The 22,466-nt window shown below is 46.4% G+C and overlaps 1 protein-coding gene across 2 annotated transcripts; it reads left to right on the plus strand.

Moving 5' to 3' along the window:
- Positions 1-1,424: 1,424 nt before the first annotated feature.
- ciz1a (cdkn1a interacting zinc finger protein 1a) lies at positions 1,425-20,991 on the plus strand. 2 transcript variants are annotated; one of them, XM_088940792.1, is made up of 16 exons: positions 1,425-1,548; positions 2,109-2,288; positions 3,525-3,670; positions 5,780-5,943; positions 6,569-6,686; positions 8,023-8,107; positions 9,325-9,413; positions 9,774-9,853; positions 10,899-11,072; positions 12,188-12,318; positions 13,175-13,268; positions 14,086-14,199; positions 14,523-14,669; positions 15,961-16,039; positions 16,907-17,028; positions 18,509-20,991. In XM_088940792.1, exons 2-16 carry the CDS (start codon positions 2,137-2,139, stop codon positions 19,289-19,291), a joined length of 2,478 nt encoding a protein of 825 aa, XP_088796918.1. In that variant the 5' UTR covers positions 1,425-1,548; positions 2,109-2,136; the 3' UTR covers positions 19,292-20,991. The 2 variants fall into 2 exon arrangements, with proteins under 2 accessions (XP_088796918.1, XP_088796919.1); XM_088940793.1 differs by lacking the exon at positions 1,425-1,548 and having other exon boundaries at positions 2,041-2,288.
- The last annotated feature ends 1,475 nt before the right edge of the window (positions 20,992-22,466 follow it).

Here is a 22,466-nt window from a genome sequence, read left to right on the forward strand (position 1 = left end):
TTCCGATTTTTAATTTTTAAATATGCAGGTCCTCTCTGGGCTGGTCTTTTATAATTGCTTGCAGCAGAGAGTTGAGCAAGTGTGCATTGTTGTTTCCTATGTGTTATGATTTCATAACACATACGAAACCACATGTTTTCCATATGATTTGTTGTTTTCATAATTTGTATCGGCTTATTTTCTACTGCAAATTCGAGTGCATAAAAATATCATACCTTGGTGTATATAGTCAATTGCAAACTCTGTCCATAGTGCTGAAATAATGTGTTAGACAGCAGGACCCAGCTGCTCAAAATTTGCAATCTGAGAAACAGAAAAACTGACTACTCGGTTGACTGAGCATTTATGCTTTTTTTCCCTTAAACTTGTGCATCGCTTTAAAAAAAACCCTCATACTAAACAATGTGAATAGATTTAAAATTGAATGAGTATGTTCAGTGAAGTCCCTTCCCTCCATTATAAATTCTAGAGATATTATGAAAGAAAAGATGGAACGGCTCAGTTTTTGCATGTCAAGCCTTTCATAGGTTCTCTTTAAATATGTTTGCTCTAGCCTGTTATACATAATGTAATGAAAAGACATTAAAAACACATATCTTGGCAAACCAATAGACTTCATACCCATATCATTATTGGTTACAGATCTTTGCCCTTGTTATACTATCAATATCAATAATCACACGCTATCCAGCGGCTGTTCTAGAAACTAGAAGTATGGAACGCTCGACTCGCTCCATCAATCACGTGCTTTAGCATTAGAATAGTTTAAGATGCATCATCCCAATCGACATAATTCAATCGGCGTTTACCCTTCTTTTTGCACATTTCGGAGTGAAAGTGCCCAGGGCCTACGAACACCGAAGTCTGGCCCTGTGTAGATACTACAGCTGGACCCTGAACAATTTCCCAGTCACATCCCTGCCCAGGGCTACTGGTTTTCTGACACCATGTTATAGACAGTGGGATGCAGGCTGACACACCTATGCTTTAGGTATTCTAGACTATGGTAACAAACAATGGTGCCTGTTTGCATTGCTCCTCTGAGAAGTTAAATAAGTGAATTTTTCCTCTGACTGATCACCTCTGCAATGATAGAAAATTCTATTAATAATAAATAGAATTCCAGCCGACTTGCACAGCAGTGAACTGTCCTCCTGGTCCTACATTGTTTATAAATACGAGGTATTTAAACGGGGCATTTGAATGCGACTCACTGCTCACAGTACCTTGGAAGTTTTTTTTTTTGCGTCTTCAAAGGTTTTCCCTTCTCAGGAAAGGGGGCCCAAGGGAGATGGCTTAATTAGCTTAATTAACGAAGACCAGCGATGTCACGTACAGTGCCTCCCCCGTCCATCTTTAAAAATAAAAACACTGCATACAGTCCTCCCGTCCTCCCGGAGGCGACGTCAGGGAACCACAGACTTCAGTGACAAAGCGCACGATCTCCTAAAAAGCAAGTACAGTAGAATTGCTTCAAAGAAAATAGCAGGCACAGCTGCCGGTGGGACAAAAAAACATAATCATCAGGACAGACAGGAGCGACGACAGGTTGAATTTAAATGTTCCCTGAGCATGTAACTGGATTCCTGAAGTTCGGTGTATTGCCAAGTTCGGAGTATTACGCTGTGTACAGTCCCTGTGACAGTGCGATTACAGACAGGGAGGCTGGCTTTAGAGCCTTTCATTGAACATTGCCTTTTTATTATTCGAAGTGCAGCACTTCGCCTTTTCTTTTCATTTTTATTTGTATCGGGGGGGGGGGTCGATAAATCTTGCGGTTTATGACTGGATTGCAAAACACCCAATTCACCTGCTGTGTGTACAAGATGCGCTTTGTACTGCATGTTACTAGGCTGTTTTTGTCAGCTGTAACTAGTGCACTCATTCACTGAATTATGCAGGGCGAGTGAGCAGTGGCTTTTGTGCATTCAGTTGCAAATGAATTAAAAGTTAGTTCATATTTTTGGAGGGCGAGATTATTGCTCGGTATTAAACGGGCAAGATCCACCGCGATGTCACAGCGTATATACTCGTGTGAGTATGAGCAATTCTAAGAGGTTTATTATGGATTACTTACTGCTTGCCTGCGTTTTCTTCTGTAATTATAGTCAGCAGTAACGTTTCCACGGCGACAACATGTTCAACCACCATCACCAACAGCAGCAATTTCATCAGCACCTCCGGCAGCTCCAGCAGCTTTTCCAACACCAGCCAACTCCTCCTCCGCCTCCACCGCCGCCGCCGCCGCCTCCTCACCATCATCACCACCACCACCACCAGGGAGGCCGGTAAGAGAGTCCAATCCAGGCCGGGGATTGTAGGCCGCGAAGTCGAGAAATCGTAGGCAAAAAAATGTCGCATTTACCCCCCCTCCCCTCCATCCACATGCTTCGGAAATAGTAAAGAGTTTATTTCAATAACACAAATCTTATTAGGAGCGAAATGATTTTCTTATAACAGGAAGTAGTATTCTGTTGAATGAACTACCTGTTGGTTTACACGGAACAATAACGCAGTAGGTATTCAAATAACTGACAGGAGCCTCAATTTATTGCATATCTGCAATATATTTGATCATTTATGTGCGTGTTGAAGTATCTGGATTTTTTTTGACCAATGTGATCTGCAGCTAATTTATAACGGTGTGCTTCCTTTTTGCGACAAATTAATTGTAACCCTACTGTACATCGCCCACCTTGAAATAAAACATTAATTTTATCTCATCTCACCCGTCTCCTCTCGTTAGACTATGAAACGAAATACTGTACAACTTGTTTTAAGTCCTAAGAAAGTGATTGGCTTGTCTGGGGGGTACCCGTTATCGTTTGCTAAACATTGGAGAGGGTTTTAAAAACTATTGATCTGTGATAATCGGACACCAACATGGCGTTAATCACAAAGAAAGCACAAGGCCTTTTATGTTAAGGAAGTGAACCTTTAAAATTAATATATTTAGGCAAAATAAATTAGATTATATGACTCATTAGTGGTGGAATATTTATTAAGCATTAATCTTAACATTATAAAATCGAGGAAAAAAGTGGACACACCCTTTGTGCACATTAATTTAAGATATTTTAGGAAAATGGATGGAGCAAAGTACAGGCATATCTTAGAGGGATATTAGACTAAAGTAGACTAAAGGTAAATTCACCTTTCAGGAGGACAGTGATCTAACTAAAGCACAAGGCTGCGCTGGAGTGGTTTAAGAATAAGAAAGTGAATGTTCTTGGGTGGCACAGTCAAAGATCTGACTTGAGTCCTATAGCAAATCTGTAGAAAGACTTGCAATATGCTGACCATAAGCAATCCTTAAGCATCCGCTGGGGTCTTGCAGGTGCTGGAGAGGCATGAATCCAAATCGGTCACACTTGCAGACACGCAGTCTCGCAGGATGAGCACATCAGTTTGGTTGGAGTCAGTGGGGGCTCAGGCGGGCTGGGACAGCACCCTGACGTTGAGACTGGCGCTGGATGGTCCTGACCGCGTCTCGTGTCTTTTGCTTTTTTGTGTTTTGGCGACAGGCCGCTGCCACCACCTACGCAGGCCCCGCCGCCGCCTCCTCCTCCTCCTCCGCCCCGCATGGTGAATCTGTGCTCTGCCACCCAGACCACTCTCATCGGGCCCAACCCCATGCTCCAGGGCGCCCTGCTGATGCAGCAGATGCAAGGTACTGTCAGTCTTCTCCTTCCATGGGTGTTTCGGGCATCCAGCTCCCAAGATGCCCTACATCGCTGGTACAGACTGGGGTCGCCGCAGAGCTCCTGTTGTCACATGCAGTCCAGAGAAGGTCTGGTGGAGGAGAAGAGGGTGTTGGGAATAGGCTGACCAAGCAGACTGCAAGCAATGCCAGCTCTCTGGATCAAGCATATGGAAAAACTGTGACTTTGGGTCAATTAGGTATTCCATTTGGACAGTGTACAGTGGACAGAGATCCCCGGTTATAGGTTTCCCCACACGTACGCCAACTTTTTGAATCTCGGTCCGTTTAATATTTCAATATGTTGGAACAGGCTTTTCAGAAATGCTGTTATCACCTTTTAAGGCTCATGTGCAAGGGGTGTAGAGGTAGTGTACTATACTGTACATGTAATGTGGTGGGTATACAATGGGAACAAATATTATTAATCTTTCAATTGCTTTTGCTATTTCTGGATGTGAGTTAGGTTCCGAATTTAAAATCTCCTACCAGCATATTTACATTTTCTACAGCAAGCAGTCTGTCTGGGGCTTGAAGGGGCTTCATGCAATGGAAAACCATCAGAAATGCGTGATTTTTGCACCAAGAAACGCATGAAAGAACGTCAGCTTCTTATTTCGGGAAAGAAAACATTTGCATGCAGAAAACTGGAGGACGGTACATGTACAGTAGTTCTGAAATGTATTGTCCATCTGGTGTTCCTTTCAGACCGAGTTCTGGAGAGGTCTTTCATCGGAGATGTGGCGTGATTTGTTGTGGAGGTTTTCATTGATTGCAGAAATGATTGTGTCCCTCCCCAATGGCTTGTATCCACAGTCCTGTGACTCCCCATCTTCACTGGTGGTTGTTCCATCTGAGATCATAATCACTGATGCTTTTAATGGATCTGCTTGTTTAGCTATACTTGATCTTTTCAGTCAGTCCTTGGTTTAAAGACTATGCACACAGCACTGGTATACAGTCTCTCCTCCACAATGCAGGAAAAAAACCTAATAATCCTTTAATAATGTCTCCCTATTTTCTTTTGTTTACACAGCTCTTAATAGAATGATGATAGACATAGCAGCGGGTAGGAATAATCGTGTCAAATATTCCCCACAAGGGGAAAAAACATTCTGCACAGATCAAGCTGGTAACATTTAAGGTGACACTCGAATGAGCGGTGTTCTTAGTAATTAGTCCACTAATTCCAAACAACCTGAAAGTTTCAAGGACATTTCAAGATGCTCCTCAAATAGAAAATCGAAATCAATTAGTGCAAACCAAGTTGGAATAAATACCAGAACTCATCAGGAACAGAGTGGGAAGCCACAGTTCTGTACCACCTAAGTGGAATAACTGTTGCTGCTTCCTCTAATTAGCGTTATTCTATTTCGTTGTACTTGAGTGACTGAGGAATTGATCAGTGGGGAACACAACAGCTGCTCAGCGTGACTTCCAGGCTGCTGCTTTTTGACCGCATTTGCTGTGTGTCATTCAGCCTCCTCATGGAAAGGGACTGCGGACGGTTCAACAACTGGCTCGTCATTAACGTTTGACTTCCATTTCATTAATCTCTTTTTTTTCCTGCATTGAAACACAAGTTGGCCGATACTTGCTTTAAAAGACGCGGAAATGTGCAAACCCGATTTCCAAGCCTGTGGAAACTGGGAGAATGCAGGAGCAGCTGACCTGTTACTGTGGGAGCCGCCAGACAGGCACAACCAGTCGAGTTTAACAGTAGATCTGCAGGTCTTACACGTGAAAGGACTTTCAGACAGCTCTGCATGTCACCTTTGTGATTTTATAACTGCGCAGATCCCTGGGACAGCTCCAACTAGGGGCAGAGTATGTCACATACTGGTGCCACACCTAGTAGTAACACCCTAATGGAGAAAAGGGGTGCTACTTTAGCTCCCCTCCTCCCCTGTTTGAAAAACCTGTGTCAGATGTATTGATGATGCAAGACCAGAAGCCTATTTCTTATTTTGCCAGTGCAGGACTCTTCAGCAGGAAGAGCGTGCTTCGATAACCAGACCCATCCCGTGTGGGTGCCCTGGTCTCTAACCCCCACTGGTCTGTTTCCCCGTCTCCTTCCAGGAAACCTGCGCGGCTTCGCAATGGGTGGCCAGCAGTTCCCCCCCTTCTTCCCTGCGGGGGCCCGGCCCTCCCTCCTGGGGCCTGCGCCCATGGGAGTGGCCATCAAGACCCCCGTCATGGGCTTTCCTCCGCGGCACTACCACCCCCACAGCCGGCACTACAAGGTGAGGGGGGCTTGAGCTGAACTTGAGGGAAAGCTGTTTTTTCCAATGGAGGGGAACATTTCCACTCACTGACATACAGTACCTTAAGCTTAATAAGGTCTTAAACAATCACATGAAACAGTATGATCTCCAGGGCTCGCCTGCCTCGTTTTTGTCAAAAAAACGTATGTTGGCAAGCTCTTTCCCTTACCTGCTTCATCACCACCTGGATTACAGAGTGCGGCCACCATCTGGACAAGTGGGCCCGTTGGCAGAGAGCAGGTTTTATTTTTGCAGTAGAACCTTGACTGCTGATGAATGCAGATGCTGAAATGCAGCGGTAATTAATCTCTGTTACGCCTCGGTATCCCGACCAGGATCTTGGCATCTGTCAGAGCAAGTCACAGGCAGGACGAAGATCAAACGCCTGGCAGGTGAGCAGGGGGTGTTTTCGGTATTCCTCCTGCAGCCCAGTGACAAGTTGCAGGAAACCATTCTGGCTTCAGAATTAGTGAATATCTTGGGTCTACGCTCCTAACGCGGTCTAAAATATGAGAAAGAGTGCTCCTCCTTAAAGCTGTGCGATTCAAGTCAAGAGTAGTGAGTTGTTTTTTTTTTTTGGTCCGTCCCCTTTTCTGACCCCCAGGACTTTGCAAGGCTCCCAGAAAGGAAGAGGGAGTGTGAGCAGCGGCCGCCGCCCACCGGGGAGGTCCGTTCAGAGGGCGGCAGTGAAGGGGAGCCCAGCGACAGGGCAGTCTCCAGAGGTACGGCTGCCCCCTTCCTGCCTTCTGGTGGAACTGAATGTGATCTGAGCGTGTGCCGAGTGGCAACGGGACATGTGGGTATTTGTTGCCACTCACAGTACAGCTCTAGCTTATAGTACTCCTATTAGGCAAGTGCCACCAATGGCCATAGTCACCATTTCTATTCATTTCTGTTTCCTTTCCTGTCCCTCTAGTACTGGGGGAAGTGAGCTCCCTGCACATTTCAGATCTTGAGCACTTTTAAATCACATCTTGGTTTTTATTTTTTAAATAGTTGATTTCCTGTTGCGTGTCCACGTGGGATAATTGTACAGCGCTTTGTACCGTGAACGTGATTTAACACTAATGACCTGCATAGGAGCTCTCGCCACCTGTTCCTTTGTACTGTGATCAGTCGCTGCTTGATTACCTGTAAAAGCTGGAGTGGGGCACTCTGTGTGTCCTGTTTCGGATGTATATTTGTACAAAAAGAATCCGACTCAAGTGTTACTCTTAAGGGATGTAGAGTGCTCTACGAACATCTTTCAGTTTTTCACCAGCTTAATCGTAAAGGTTTATTCCATGCTGAAGAGAAAAGAGACAACATTTAGGCTGTGGAGCCTTCTTCAGGTGTGAAGAAGGCTCCACAGCTGAAACATTGTCTTTTTTTGGAATAAACCAGTACCGGTTCCTTTGCAGCCCACGCATGCTGACACAGCTCCCTACTCAAGCTTTAATGTATATTCATTTGCATACTTGCATGCTTTCATTCTTCAAGAACTGCAGAAGCAATAGGCGTTCTAATAAGCTGGTCTTTCACCTTCAAAGATTATGTCAGATCTCCATAACCTTGAGATGCTTAGGCTGGAATGGTTAGTACTGATTGGCTGACCTGAAATCAGGTAGCAACTCTTAGTGGTTTTGATGGACCAGTAGGTAGCACACTTCCATCTAGACCAGAACGTCCAATCCCAACAACCCAATATGGACACATCCTTCAGATATGACTTTAAGCCAAGATTCTCACTAATTGGGTTACCCCAAGGTTCTGTCTAAATTTATCCCAAGTCTTGCACAATCTGGTCTCTGTAAGATTCCCCTTTATTTAACTGAAAATTTTAATGGATGAAATTGGTTCCCCTTTTGTGTTTAAAATGCTTTGGTACCCTTTAGGATGGAAATCTCTATGCAGAGGCACTGATTTGACAAACTGCTTTATATTAAATTGGTATACTTCTGTATATTCTCAGATCCATCCGACAGAGCTGGTATTTCATTTGTAGACACATTTACAGCACTATTTTAGCCCAGCTCTCTGGAGGGAAAAATGGTTGTGACTTTTGTGTTGTCTGTACAGAGGACAATGCTGCAGTCCCAGATGGCCAGACTCAACCCTCAGCTGATCAGGAAGAGCCTTTGGTGAAAAGACAGCGAACAGAGAGGTATGAATTGAAACCAAAACCTGTTCATTTGCATGGTCATCAAAAGCCTGCATCGAGTGCGTAGATACTGTACCAGTACCTTGTGCGTCTTACATTGTTTGAAAAGTGTTGCAGAAGAAAACATGATTGCATGCAAGTAAAATAAGTACAATAAAGGAGAGCAAAGTAAGACTAGCAAAGAAAGACTGACACCTCAAGTGCTGCTCAAAAATGAAGTAGTATGAAAACAGTATTGTAAAGGCAGTGGGAACACAAAGAAATCCAGTAACCCCATTGGTGTGTGTTCTGTGTTTCCAATGAAAAAGCAGATTGCCACTGTGCTTTAAGAACAGTGGAGTGGAGTGTAAGAATAACTAAAGGATGTGGTTAAGAGCTGAAAGGACGGGTGAAGTATGCTGAAAGACTGAGCAGTCTGAATTTGTGGGTAGTTTGTTGCACCCTAACAGGTGAGAGTAGAGGTGGGAGGAATAGAGATGGAGAGGTACACTGGAGGAGATGGCTATCGGAGAAGCAGAGATGTGGGAGAAGACCTGATTGTCAGAAAGTGGGAAAGAAGGATGGGTGAATAAAAAGGAGGTGGAGATAAAAACTCAGAGTGTGTGTAGAGGACCAAGGGTAGACCCCTGGGGAACACCTGCAGATAGGAAGAAGCAGAGAATAGAACTCACCAGGATACTGGAGGTGTTATCAAGAAGACCAGGGATGAAAAGTACCAGAAGTCTACAGGTCAGCAAGGGCTAAGAGGAGGAGAGTGATCCACAGTGTCAAGCAGATAGCTCAAGTTGCACTTCCTGTTTGAGCTGTTTACATTGAAAGGGGAGAAGGCACAACTTCTTTGTGAGTATTAATAGCACAGAGTCAATCTAGAGAATTAAAACAGTCTCCAAAGGCCCATGCCTGAATGATTATTTTTCTTTCCGTTTTTCTTACACATCCTGGGTTGTATTTTATGTCATGACATCCAATGATCATGGCTCATCGGTCATGAACCACTATCTGCATATATAGTATAAGGTATATAAACCTGTAAATGGAAAAATCTTTATTGGTGCTACACTAGGTTGTTTATTTTTTAATTGTGCTCCTTTTGAATACTTCATGGCAGAAATGTCCAACCATCAGTGTTTCACATTGTCCCTTTTTAATAATCCGAGCGGTAACTATTATACAGGATGTGCTTAGTTGGGTTTTTATCCCAGGTTGCATTTCCTTTACAGATCTGAAGAGGATATGGGGACTGCTGCTGCTTCTGCTGAAACGCTGACCGCAGATTATAAAAGTACGGTGGAAGACACAGAGCCTGGAGGTGTGTGGTTTCTGTACTGTGCAGAGTGACTGTTGTAAAATTCACTGCAAAAAAATTATACGTCATAAGTCAGAAATGATTAATTGCTTTCTCAAAGACTAATTTACTTAATACAACAGTTTTGAAAGAGAGCAACGCTGCAAAAAAATTATACTCGCAAAACGTTTACAGTATTTCTGGCATGGCTCAATATCTGTGGGTTTGCATGTCGTCCGAACCAGCTATGAACATCGAGACATCGGGAGCAGAGTTAGTGGTAGAAGCCAATCCAGTGGGATGATGCTTTCGTCTATTAGAATTACTGCCTAAGAAAGATTCCCAGCATAGGGGATCACTGATCCATGTTCTCTTGTCCAACAGAATGTGCTGTTCTGGAAGAAGGAGGAAGTGCAGATGGACCAGAGGCTGTAGAGTTTGTTGAAGAGAGCAGAGCGGCTGAGGTGGGTGGGGGATGATGGGATACAGGGGGTCTAAAACTGGTCGTCGAAGCCACAGTACAGTCCATTGGGAGAAGTCTTCCAGAATGCTGGGAAACTGGTTAAGGGTAATCTGGGCTAGTGATCAATGGCTAATGAAGCTGTTTTTAGAACTAAATTTCAGTGCTATGGCAGTTGCGTGTGTTTTGAACCGTTTCCGTAAGACTTAGATGAGCAGTCTTTGTAAGCTTTGCTCTGAAGATATACTTTTTGTACCAAAAAGCATAATCATTTTAAAAATGGTATAAGAAAAGGACCACAAAGACAAAAGTGCTAATATCCAAGGTTTATAAGATTGTGCATTTGGCTCATAGGAAATCTGCTGTATTTTAGACCATTGTGTTATTTACCTGGGAAAGTGGCTAAGACAGTTGGCCTGATTTTCCCTGTGGGTGGTTTAGGAACAGATATGGTAGTTTAATAGTTAAGTGAATATAAAATTCCTTCCAGCCATTTCTTAAGCCAAGAGTTTGGACCTCAACCACCTGGCTGGGAAGACTGTTTCAACTCTCACCCACAACTCTTTGGATAAAGAAGCATTTCCTGTTCTTCATGCTAATTAATTCCTTTATAGTTCCCACTTGTTTCATGCAACCAAGGGTGCAAGTCTCATGGGTTCCCTATATCTGTACCCTTTACGGTTTTATAAAGTTAGATAAAATCTCCTTTGTTCAAGACTGAAGAGATCTAGCTCCCTTACGTTGTCCGTTATTTCTAATCCCCTGAGACCAGGAGTCATTCCCGTTGCTCTGAATTCTTCCTGTGGCTGTTGTATCCTTTTTGCAGTATGGTGACCAAAACTGCACGCCGTATTCTCAGTGAGGTCTTACTCTATTACGGCACCTCTAAATCCGTTTAACAAAGCTTGTACAGTATATGCCCGAGAAAATGAGCAGTTCTGATTGAAGAGTTTACAAGAAAGATCAAGTTGTTTCAGGAATAGTTTTTGCCACGCTGGCTCTGTGCTCTGGGGCTCTGCGCTCAAGGGGCACGTTGCTGCTGTACTCAGGTCCTGGGCGCAGGGGCCTCCCTGAAAGTGACCATCCAGCAGAGCAGCGAGAGCCGCGCCTTCAGCACCAGCACGTCCGAGCTGGCCTCCAGGAGCAGCGAGCGGAACTCCGGCTGCGAGGGGCCCAACAGGTTCTACTGCTACATCTGCAGCATCACCTGTCACAACCAGCAGGTACTGACTGACGTGACGTGTGGGGTCCTGCTTCTGAATCAGGGCCACTTCAGTCCTTTCAGTAATCCTGGTAGGTGGGGAGGTCCCTTTTCAGGGCATAAAAGCCCATGGGAAGGACCATAAAGGACCATTTTTCTCGAGCATCCGACACGGGAGGTGGAGGTGATGTGGTCAGCATCACGCTCCGCCCAACCTATTAACCCCGGAAGGGTAATATTACTCTAATATTACCCCCGGAAGGATTAACCCCCTGTACTCATTTTAAAAGCAGGCTGAGTGGACCTGGGAGCCGTCTGGAAGGGATTAGAGTAAGCTACATTGCTTGCCCCTACCTGGGTTTGAACCCGGGACCTTCTGGTCAGGAGCTAGATGCCCTTTGCTGTCTGAGCTACCCCAGCTCCCAGGAATCCTGGTACTGAGCATTTATCCAGCATGCCAAGATCTTTTGCGTTTCTTCCATCTGAAGCACTAGCAGTTCTTCGAGTGTCTTATTTTGTGGGGGGTAGATTGTGAAAGAAGAACATGCAGTAAAAACGCTGCATCCTGGTTCTAAGTGAGAGGGACTGGAAATGGCACAATCTTTTCCGATTGATCCATAAAAGGTGATCAGGTCCTAAGAGCCAGGCGCTGTGTAATGGAGGGAGTAGCTGTGCGCCTGTTCTCTTCAAATGAAAACGTTACAAAGTAACAGTGCAGTTCAGCCACTTGGCTCTTTTGTGTCCCTACACCACAAGTCCTAAACAAAATCCTGTGGTGCTTCTCTACTAAACTGTTGATTAGAAATTGCAATTAGAAAGAAGAAGAGAGAGGCCCCAAACAAGACTAGGCCACTCAGTCCAAGTACTGGAGCTTGTTTGATTGCTGGTGAAGTGATCCAAGAATCTCATTTAGCCATTTCTTAGTCAGGCTGTTTTCCCCTTTGCTGGATTACTTTCGCGGATTGATGGATCAGTTTTCCAGTCGGCGGGCATTACGCCAATCTTGACTGCCTGATGGAAGTTTTGTGGTTATTAGTGGCCTAGCGCTAGATTTGAAATCGAGCTGTGCTTTAAGAACAGGGCTTTAAAGAGCCGGCTGAGCTGTTTCGCCCTTCCCGACTTGTTTTCCGTTTCCAGAACTTCCAGAGCCACATGAACGGGCTGGCCCACCAGCAGCGCATGATGGAGATCCAGCACATGAGCAACGCCTGTCTGGTCACCCTGTTGCCGAAGGTCAAGGAGTCCCTCCAGGGGTCACGCAGGGAAGGGTGAGAGGACAGGAGCAGGAGGGGTTGTTTCCCCTACATCCCCGTGCTAGGATTCAAGTCCAAAAAAGGTTTTGCAAAAAGCAGAGTTTTCCCCAGAAAGATCACATTATCAATCAGGAGTTTGTCTTAGCACATCACAGGAAGCAGCCCCATATTGGAGGGGAGGTGCATTGCTTTACTGATAGCACCACTTTTCTGCAAGTGCCTAGGAGGAGAACACACTGATGTACTAATTCCACCTTGCTTTTGGCAGTGCTCAGGCAATGGTTTTTTAAGACATAGTCCTCTGGCAGTGTCTCATTTCCTGCAGTCCCACTGTAGGCCTTTATGTTCACTTAAACTGTTAAGTTGGCTGCATCCAATCAGTTGTTGGGAGCAGAAAGCATGCCCATCCTGCTCACCCTATTACAGTGACCCCGGTCTTGCTCAGGAGGAAATGGGGAACTGCTCATCTGCAGAGCCATGCACCTTTTGTTCTGTTGTAAGTGCTGCAGCACAGCAGAGCACAGAGAAAGCAGCACAGCCTCTCGCTGGCATTGCTGTAAGCCTGCAGGTGCCCGGCAAGACCCAGGAGTGAAGTTGGCTAGAAAGCCGACAGATCCCTGGCCAACTCATCCCATGCTTTCCCAGGTGGCACATTGCATTGCTATTTGGAGAATCCCATTCACCGTTGGCTAGCAGCATTGTGCATGCTTGATCGTGTGACCGGGCTTAACATGTGTCCCAAGTACCTTTACACGTGAACTAATCTGCGACTCTGAGGTAAGCACACTCTCGAGACGGTAGAGCCACTAGCAGCTGACATGGCGCAGGCAGTGTGGAGCTCTCGGGTGACCTGTGTGCTGGCGTGTCCCAGGGAGAAGAGGCTGGGGCTGCAGCGATGGTGTGCCACCTGCCAGGCCCACTTCACCGGGGATCTGATTGAGCACCGCAGGACCAGAGAGCACAAGGTGAGGGGAGGGGGGTGGCGGGGAGCATGCCGTCTTGTGCCATACCCTGCTAGGGCTTCTTCCTGGCATTGAGTGCACCACGATTCAACCAGTGCGTTCAGCGGGTGGTTTTCTGACTGGGCTCCATAATCCCAGCCTAGACAGATTGCCTGCGGCATTTAAAATCTACACCAATACATCAATAAATCGGCCCTGCACTCGACAGCGACTAGCTGCAAATTGCTTGATCTGCAACTCTCCCATTGTATTTTGGGATATGTATGAATTATTACAAGGTTGCTTGAATACATTTTCCAAAGGGACGCCCTGCTGGGCATCACAATATGAAAGTACCCAAAGAGACGTATTTTTGGAATATCTTGAGTTTGAGTGTCGGGAAGGGGAGGGTGGGAATCCTTCACTTGGACAATTCAAGGAACAGCGCCAGACTGGAATCTTTACAACCAAGTCTGGCTTCTCCGTAATCCAGGGTTTTGGTGTAGATGGCCGCCATCACAGCTGGAGTTCCCTGTGTCCCATCTGTTCGGTTCCCATCAAAACCCTCTTGATTCCTCTCGTCATTTCTTGTTTAATAAATACAAATTCCAACCATAGTGGAACACCACAACCTCTTTAATTAAATCAAGCACGGTTTTTCCTTTAATTAAGGCCCTGCTGTCCTTTTTCAAAATCAGTTTTCCCAGACCATGCTGGTTTTTTCCTGCTTTGGAAAACCCCGGCAGGAATGATTACCGAGAGCAAAACAAAGACACAGCGGCAGCTGAGAGGAGCGCTGCCGTAAGCCGCAATCTACTCTCCTCTCCTCTCCTCTCCCCAGATGGCCAAGCACTCGTCCCGGCCGTTCTGCACCGTCTGCAAGTGGCACTTCAGGACGCCGCGCAAGTTTGTGGAGCACATGAAGTCGCCCGAGCACAAGCAGAGGGTGGAGGAGGTGGGCTGCGTGGCGGGGGGTACTGCAGGTCTGGCGGTGGGCAGGAGACGTCAGCACTTCGTCAGCAAGTGCTAGTCCAGCAGCTCCCTAGTTCCAGTTGATTCCACCCCACGTCACTTTCTCATTTCTCAGTCGCTTGTGTGTTTGTACAGACTACAGGGATGTTACCGACATACCAGGGGTTATCCTCAAATAAGCAGTTCTAGCATATTATCTAGGGTGCCGGAGAGCAAAGTGGGCTGGAAAGGGGGGTTAACAGTAGGTTAAGTGGGCCGGTTTGATTTCCAGACAGACAGATGAAGGGTGAATGTTCTCCCCCACAGCTGCGGAACGAGGGGGGACCAGAGATCCTGGAGGAGCTGATCACGGTGGATGCCATCGGCTGCTTTGAGGGAGAGGAGGACTACGAGGAAGAGCCTACCGAGGGGGAGGAAGAGGACGAGGACAGCCAACCTTCCCATAGCCAAAAGGCAAGAGCCTGTGTTCATACTCGCCTGGGACAGCTGCCAAAGACCAGAGATTATAGAAGACAGTCCTGTACTTCTTAGCATACAGACACTACGTAAAAGATTTGTGAGGTGGCAGAATCAGTTCCGAATTATTTGGTAAAGGCCTATTTTCAGAGATTGGTCATTGAAACCGCAGCTACATTAAATCAGGCAGCTGTGGCTGTGGTTTCAATGTCACTGGTGCATAAACGGTTTAAGCATAGCTGGGCTTTTGGTAGCTTGTGAATATAAACGTGTTAACAGACAAGAGCTGCGTCAGGCTTCCCTCTGATGGCTCAGCCTGGCAGTTGGTGCTGTGGGCTTGCAAGTGAGAATCGCACGTTTTTTAATTTGTTGTGCGCAAGTACTGGACCAGGTGGGTGCCGACGAGCTCCTATTTCTTGTTCAAGGCTTAGCCAGTTTAGCTGGGCTGTCTGTGGATTTGCTTGATGTGAATTTCTTGAGCCGTTATGTGGATGCCAGCTGTCCTGTACGGGGACTGATTTACTTGCAGTTTGCATAAGGAGGGGTGGCTCTGACCGGGCACGTTAGGAAAGAAAGCAGGTGTCATCTTTTAAGGTATATAAGGAATTCAGTGGTTTTATTTTTCTTGCCATCAGAACAATGCCCAGGTACAATTTCAATTGCTGATTGCAGACATGAATTGATCAGAAACTATAAACAAATGACATGGCAAGAGACAGTGCTGTATTATGTCACGATGGGTAAACTTTTGTGGAAGTTGCATACAGCATAACAGCTCTGCAAGATGAATACTGATGTTAGTGTTTAGAGAACGGTACACAGACATATGATTCATATTTGACTATTCTATAACCATTTAATTTGGAATTGCCAGTTGAGTCAGCAGCCAACTCCGGAAAAGAGCAAAATGGGTAGATCTATAGCTCCTACAGCAGTCTGAAGAGTCATCTGCTACCTGACTCTGCGAACACCACAGTGCTGAATGAGAGTGTCTCAATGTCGTTGGGAGCTACGATCTGTCAGAAACTGGGGAGTATCTTGGACACTGAGTGCTAGATCTGGTGATGTGTGGCTGCTGCTTGGAAAACGTGATCCTGGTCATGGCCAGCGACTTGACCCAGGCTCAGTGTTGCCCTGTGTGAAGCCCAGAATTCAGCCAGCAATCCGAGCAAGCGTCTTTCTTGGTTGAGCCAGCTGGAAGGTTGCCCCGACTCGCATGTACCTGGCGGAGAAGGGAGGGGTGTTAAGGGGTGCGAGAGCTCTGATCTGGCCAGGCGTGTCCTTGCAGGCGGTGCGGCCGGCGCAGAGGGAGGTGGCCCTGGAGGAGATGAGGGACGACGAGGAGTATGACTCGGAGACGCAGTACGGTGAGTGGTCTGCACGGGCAGTCACTGGAAGCAGGGCTTTCCCCTGTAGCCAGAAAGAACCGTGGGTTCGAGCCTCTGCCCGCTTAAATCCATGGTAGCAAATCAGAACATTAGAGTGCAAAGCTGCATTATTTCTCACTTTTCGTCATGCTGAACGGACTACGAGCAAACCAAAAAAAAGACTTCATTTGGTGTTGAATTTCCTAAGTGCCTCAAGTTCGGTGCAGTAATGCTCAAGTACTCAGAATAAGTACCAATGCAGCAGAAGATCATGACAAAAGTTTTTAAGTAGCTTTAAAGATTATTGCTGGGGATTCCTTAATCCCACACAGGAACGGGCTTGGTTTTGTTATTGACCTCAGTGAAATGACTCGTGAGGACGAAGTAGGTACTCAAGATCTGAAGAATCTTGCATGATAAGAGGAGTGACTGGTCTTCCAGCGCCTTCTGTGCCGTCTTGTCTGCAACATTGGTCTCTCTTCTCCTCGTCCATCTATGTCTTGGTACCAAGTGTTGCTCCAGGCTTGTGCCATGAACACTAGATTTGTTTCCATCCGTTGTTCATGTGCAGTTCGGATTGGCTCATTTTCCAAGGGCCTGAATGTAACCGTAGCCTTGTGGCGTTCAGACCGTCTTGCAAGGAAGTTTTTTTAAAGAAGCTTGCTTGATTTGTGAACATCTGTAACCCGACCCATGAACGGCTTGGATTGAAGGCGAAAGGTCTCTCCGGCACGTTTCTGGCGCCAAGCAGGTATGGCTGTGGCACCGACTCTGCCATTGTCGTAGTGTGCTTCTCCGTTTACTGTGCGACAAGTCTGCTTTCCCCTGTTAACCCCTCCTCTCCCCTCAACGTTTTCCCCCCCATAGGCTCTAGTTTTGTGGTCCCAGTGGCTGGATTCCTCTGCAGGCTGTGCCACAAGTTCTACCATTTCGAGTCCACCGCCAGGCTGTCCCACTGCAAGTCTCAGATGCACTTCCAGAACCTCCAGGTCAGGGGCTCGGGGCAGTTGTGTCTCTGTAGCAGCTCGATCCATACAAATCCATTCAAAACGCTTGTTTTAACAGATTTTCCTCTATTGGGTGCATTGAGGGGAAAACGGGAAGTCCTGCCTCTTTTTTATAAAGGATAATAATAATTGCTTACACTTATATAGCGCTTTTCTGGACACTCCGCTCAAAGCGCTTTACAGGTAATGAGGAATCCCACTTCCACCACCAGTGTGCAGCCCCACCTGGATGATGCGATGGCAGCCAGAGTGCAAAAGTACTCTCCCCACACACCAGCTCTCAGTGGGGAGGAGAACAGAGTGATGAAGCCAATTTATAGACAGGGATTATTAGGAGGCCATGATTGGTAAGGGCCAATGGGAAATTTAGCCAGGACACCGGGGTAACACCCCTACTCTTTTTGAGAAACGCCCTGGAATTTTTAATGAACACAGAGAGTCAGGACCTTGGTTTTACAGTATAGTGTCCCCATCACTATAATGGGGCACTAGGACCCACGTGGACCGCAGGATAGCCCTCATTCTTGGAAATGATCAGGAACCTGACTTCAGCTAATGATTTACAACCAGCAGAAGGGCATAGAAGCTGCACCAGCCTTGATCAGGGGTCGGCAGCCGGTAGATCTCTTCAGATGACAGACTCTAGAACCACATTCACACACAGCTTCCACGAATAGAGTGTCATTCTGCTAGGCAGCGCCAAAGGAACGAGAGGAGCGTAGAGCTAGTGCTATCACGACCCGGTGCCACGAGTGCCGGTCTAGTGGATAATTAAGCCTTAAATCGGCGGCTCATTAAGCTGCTTGATTATTAGACTGGCTGCCTGATTGAAAAATTAGAGGAACAGAAATGGCGTTCTCTGGGGCTGGTGGACGGGCGAGCCGCTCCCAGCACAGCTGTGACGAAACCTGGGCCGTCGTCTTCGAGAAGAACTCGGACATCACCCAGAATTGAACACTGTGCAATTTGTTACATTTGTAATAACAGGTCGGCCTTCATGTGTTTTCCTGGCTTGGGAGCCACGTCAGCAGGCCCTGCTTTTGTCTTCTTGGATTCCTGAGAAATCCAAGGCATTGTTTTCTAGGCCCCATTTTATTTCATGCAAGATTTGGTCTTTGCTGGCGAAAGATCTTAAAGAGCTTTAAGTACATAACCTTTATGTATTGTCCATCACTGAAAGATTTTCTTAAATGAACTATGCTTAAAAAGCCTATGAAACCAAAGTCGTACATAGAGCTACTTCCCACATCTTGTAGATACTTAATGAGTCCAGTTGGAGATGTCCTTCTCAGGGTGTATTATAACCGCTGTTCTATCAACTTATTCCGTGGACTAATCTTTGTCATGTAATTAAGCAAGTCGTTGAACGTTTTGTAACTTGACTATAGAAGAGGTCTGCTGCAGTTGGTTCTGAAGGGGACTGCACTCCGAATTTACGGTCTCATTCCTCATCTGTTAACAGAAATACAGAGCCCTAAAGAGCCAAGAAGAGACCGAAGAGTCCCTGTCAGAGGCAGGGGAGCCAGGCAGCAGCAGCATATTGGAGGACCATCAGGAACTGGGGCCAGCAGAGGGAACCACAGGGGTGGAGCCTGAAATGACCAGTGTAGATGGGAACAGCAAGGATGTCGACCTCGGTCCCGCTCTCTCCCACAGCCCGTCTTCTAACCAGGCCACCCCAAGAGGCCCCAAATCGGCCTCTGATATCCAGGATCCTGAGAAGACCAGCTCGGATCTCCCCAACAGAAGCAAAACTGACTCTAGTGAAGCTGCTGTTAACAGTAGCTCCAATGGCTCGGTTCAGAGTAAGACCAAAAGTCCCTGCAAAACAGACTTTTCGCCAGACCCGACGAGATCCGCGAGCCCTCCCTGTGTTTTGCTAGAGGGCTCTGAAGATGGGACGTCAGACTCCATGAGCTCCCACATGGACTGCGCGACGGACGAGCAGCCCCAGCCGGCTGACAACCCAGGGAACGGTAGTTCCTTGTCAGAGAAGGACGGCTGCCCAGATCGGCCCCAAGCCGAGGAGCCTGGGGAAGAGGAGCCGGAGAAGGATGGTCTGCAGGTGCTGTCTGTGCAGGCAGAGAAGGGGAGCCCTAACGCTGAAGGCAAAGAGGAAGAGGCAGCCAGGGAAGGTGAGGAAGACGAGGACGAGGAGGCGGGGGCGGGTGACAGGTCGATGGCAGGGCGCACCCGGGCAACAGCTCCGAGGAGAAGATCCACAAGGACGACTCGGAGGCGCTGAAATACCGTTGGCTGGCTGGAGAAAGGGGTGTTATCTAGGGAGCTCAGAAAGAGGGTTCCCCTCCTTTTCTACTGAAAGATTTTGAGTGAGCATCTGGGAGTTGCTGTGTTAAAGCGCACAGAAGACGTGTGCCCTGAAGTGGTTTGATGAGCGAGACGGAATGACGTTTTGCTTCCGGTCTCTGCTTGACGTAGTGGAACAGATGCCCAGCTTTGTAATGAAGGTGTAATTAAACGGGGGGCAGGTTACGTTTGGGTGGGTGTGTGTAGCTTAGTTTGATCCACAATGTGACAAAAAACCAATGAAATTAGGACACACTGGAGTTGATTTCAGGAAGGAAGTAATCGCGAATTGGTTCTGTACATAAAAACCTGTTCAACTGGAGAGATGATCCATTAGGCAGCCAGACAGACTTTCCACAGCATTAGGGCAGGTCTGTCAAACTCTACTACTGGACAGCTTGGATAGATTGATTGTTTCCAATCAGATGATTTGATAGATTGAACAAATGTGTTCTTCTTAGGCTAGAAGCCAGCAGCGTTGATAGTGACACACTCGCTGGTGTTGACGTAAGCATATTCAAATGCTTACAGACTGGCAGCTGCACACCACCCAACAGGTGCTCATCTTTTCCAGTCACGTCTTTTACTTCAGCTAAGGAACAGAACTGAGGGGCAGTGAAACCCTGTGGCACTCAGATCTCCTGCTTTTCCACTTCGGCATCAGATGCATTTGCAGAATGAGTAACTTTTTTCTTTTTACTTCCCCAGAGGGAAGCTACAGGGCATTCAATAACCTCTCATAACATAACATAACATCATTTTATTAGCCCTATACAATTTCTTGCATTAGGAATTTGTCTTTTTTCACATACCCCAGCTTGCTCTCCATGAGACGAAGACACACTGGCAGGGAGAGAAGCTTGGGGTCAGAGTGCAGGGTCAGCCATTGTACAGCGCCCCTGGAGCAGCTGGGGTTAAGGGCCTTGCTCAGGGGCCCAATAGAGTAGGATTCCTCTGCCGGCTGCGGGATTTGAACTGGCAACCTTCCAGCCACAGGCACAGATCCTTAACCACAGAGCCACTGCACCGCCCCTCCTAATGCCCTCAACAAAGAAGGAATGACTGTGTGTCCACATTGGACACAATGGGGTCCCATGTGAAAATACTGTGACAGTTGCGTGCAGATTAGGATTGTCGAACTCCGAAGAGCAAGGGTAAATCTGAAAAACCTACTCTATTCCTTTAAAACTGTGAGTGTACAGTTTACAGTTTTTATTCTTCTGTAAGAGGATAGTGAATTTAACTTCTGCTAGAAAGTAATAATTTTGTGAGTGCAATGCTTAGAGGGCTCCAACAATCTGTCAAAACCCATTTGGTCTGTCATACTTTTCTGAAGTACAGATTGCAAGCTCTGGTGCAACGCCTTTTTAACAAGGGGCCGAGTGGGAGAACTCACGTCATCCACAGACAAGCTAATTCACTAGTCTACTCAGTGCTGCCACCTGTCAGAGGTGCATGGTGACGGCACAGAACAGTGTATCTAGAAGACAGAAAACAATGCTGTGCATTTTTAGAATGTATTTTTTTTTGCAAATAACTGTAAAAGAAGTGTGTTTTTTTAGAAGCTTCGTTTGTAATGTCTGCAGTTTGTTTTGGTTGTATTTTAAGTCTTTTAATTTATAAAAGTTTGACAATTTGCCTCTGGGTCCAGCTTCTTTTATTATGCCAAGAGACGAGATGTTTCGCTACAAATGAGAAGCTAGTAAGACGCTGCCTAATGGACTGGGGGTACACGAAGACCTCGGTGTTAGGTGCATCTTCCAGCAACAGTTTTAATTGGCTTTCATCACCCCCATGCGTCCTGTTTCAACAATGATACCTTTTGCATGACTATGAGCTACTCAATGACTCGGTTAGAAAAACATCGCTGCTGTTAGGTGCACCTTGTGCAAGTGCACTTAGGCTGCTGGTCGGAGCAGGTCAATATTTATCATCGCATTTTCAAAAACAAAAATCACAACACTTTGGTAGGAGATGGATTTTGAATTCCCTTATTTGGCTTCTCTGGCACTCCCGACACGGGTGTAGTTGGTATTAAGGTTCCTTTCTCATCTAATAACCTTGAAAACTAGTTTTCTTCGAGCGTTAGCCTAACACTTGTTAAGCAGACTGGACACTTTCTACTATACCGTTTACCACGTCACAGCTAAAAAGCACACGGACTGCGTGGTTTTATCATCCCCTCTCCCCAATCACAACGTGCCTCAGCCGCAGGCTGCACGAGGAATCCCACTTCCCACATTCTCGCGTGTATTTTTTCCCGTCATTTTAAACACTGCTGGTCTCTGCAAGCTGTAGTGCCCTCTTGTGGTTACACAGGCCACTCAACGCATCGAGAGCGTAGAATTAAAAACCGGGATACAGTTCAACTGCGAAGCGGTCTGACTTCAATTGGATGGTCGTGTTCGGTTTGATCCGTGGATGTCTCCAGGAGGATCTGTCTAAATCATCATTCTCACTTCCTGAGCTCCCCACTGAGCAACACTCCTACCACCAAAAGGCTCTACTCCATGTATTTTGCCTTAGCCAGGCAATCATTCTCCTTTCATTTCCTATTTTGACTACTTGTTATAGTCTTTTTTTTTTCTGCTTACTGTACATTTCATTGTACGTATATTTATGTAGAGTGCCTCGAGACTGCTCTGGATTGAAAAGCGCTATGTACTGTAAGAAAGAAAAAACACTGAACATCCACAAACATCAGCTGGTAAACAGCAGGACTGAAATGAGTTAAACTGGTTTGCCTGTCTTGAGGGTTTGAGGCAAAACAAGCTCTGTTGTTTGATGACACTGAAATGATACGAGCAGATTTGAGTGTTTTGACAGGGAAACAAAATCCTTCAGCTGTAACTCAAGGACTGAGAGCAAGATCTTCAGGAAACCCTGTTGAGTTCTTCACATGCTTTCCTTTGCAATTCATTATAAACATGGTGTGTTTGCTTTTTAGGTTGGCATAATGGCGGAGTCGTTGGCATTAATGCCTGGCAGTGTTGTGGCCCTGGGTTCAATCTCAGACCTGGGGTGCTGTCTGTGTGAAGTTTGTATGTTCTCCCCAGGTTGATGTGGGTGTCCTCCAGGTGCTCTAGTTTGGTCCCACAGTCCAAAGACATTCT

The sequence above is a fragment of the Atractosteus spatula genome, chromosome 23 (genome assembly GCF_055471065.1).
Source record: "Atractosteus spatula isolate fAtrSpa1 chromosome 23, fAtrSpa1.hap1, whole genome shotgun sequence".
NCBI classification, from domain to species: Eukaryota; Metazoa; Chordata; class Actinopteri; order Semionotiformes; family Lepisosteidae; genus Atractosteus; species Atractosteus spatula.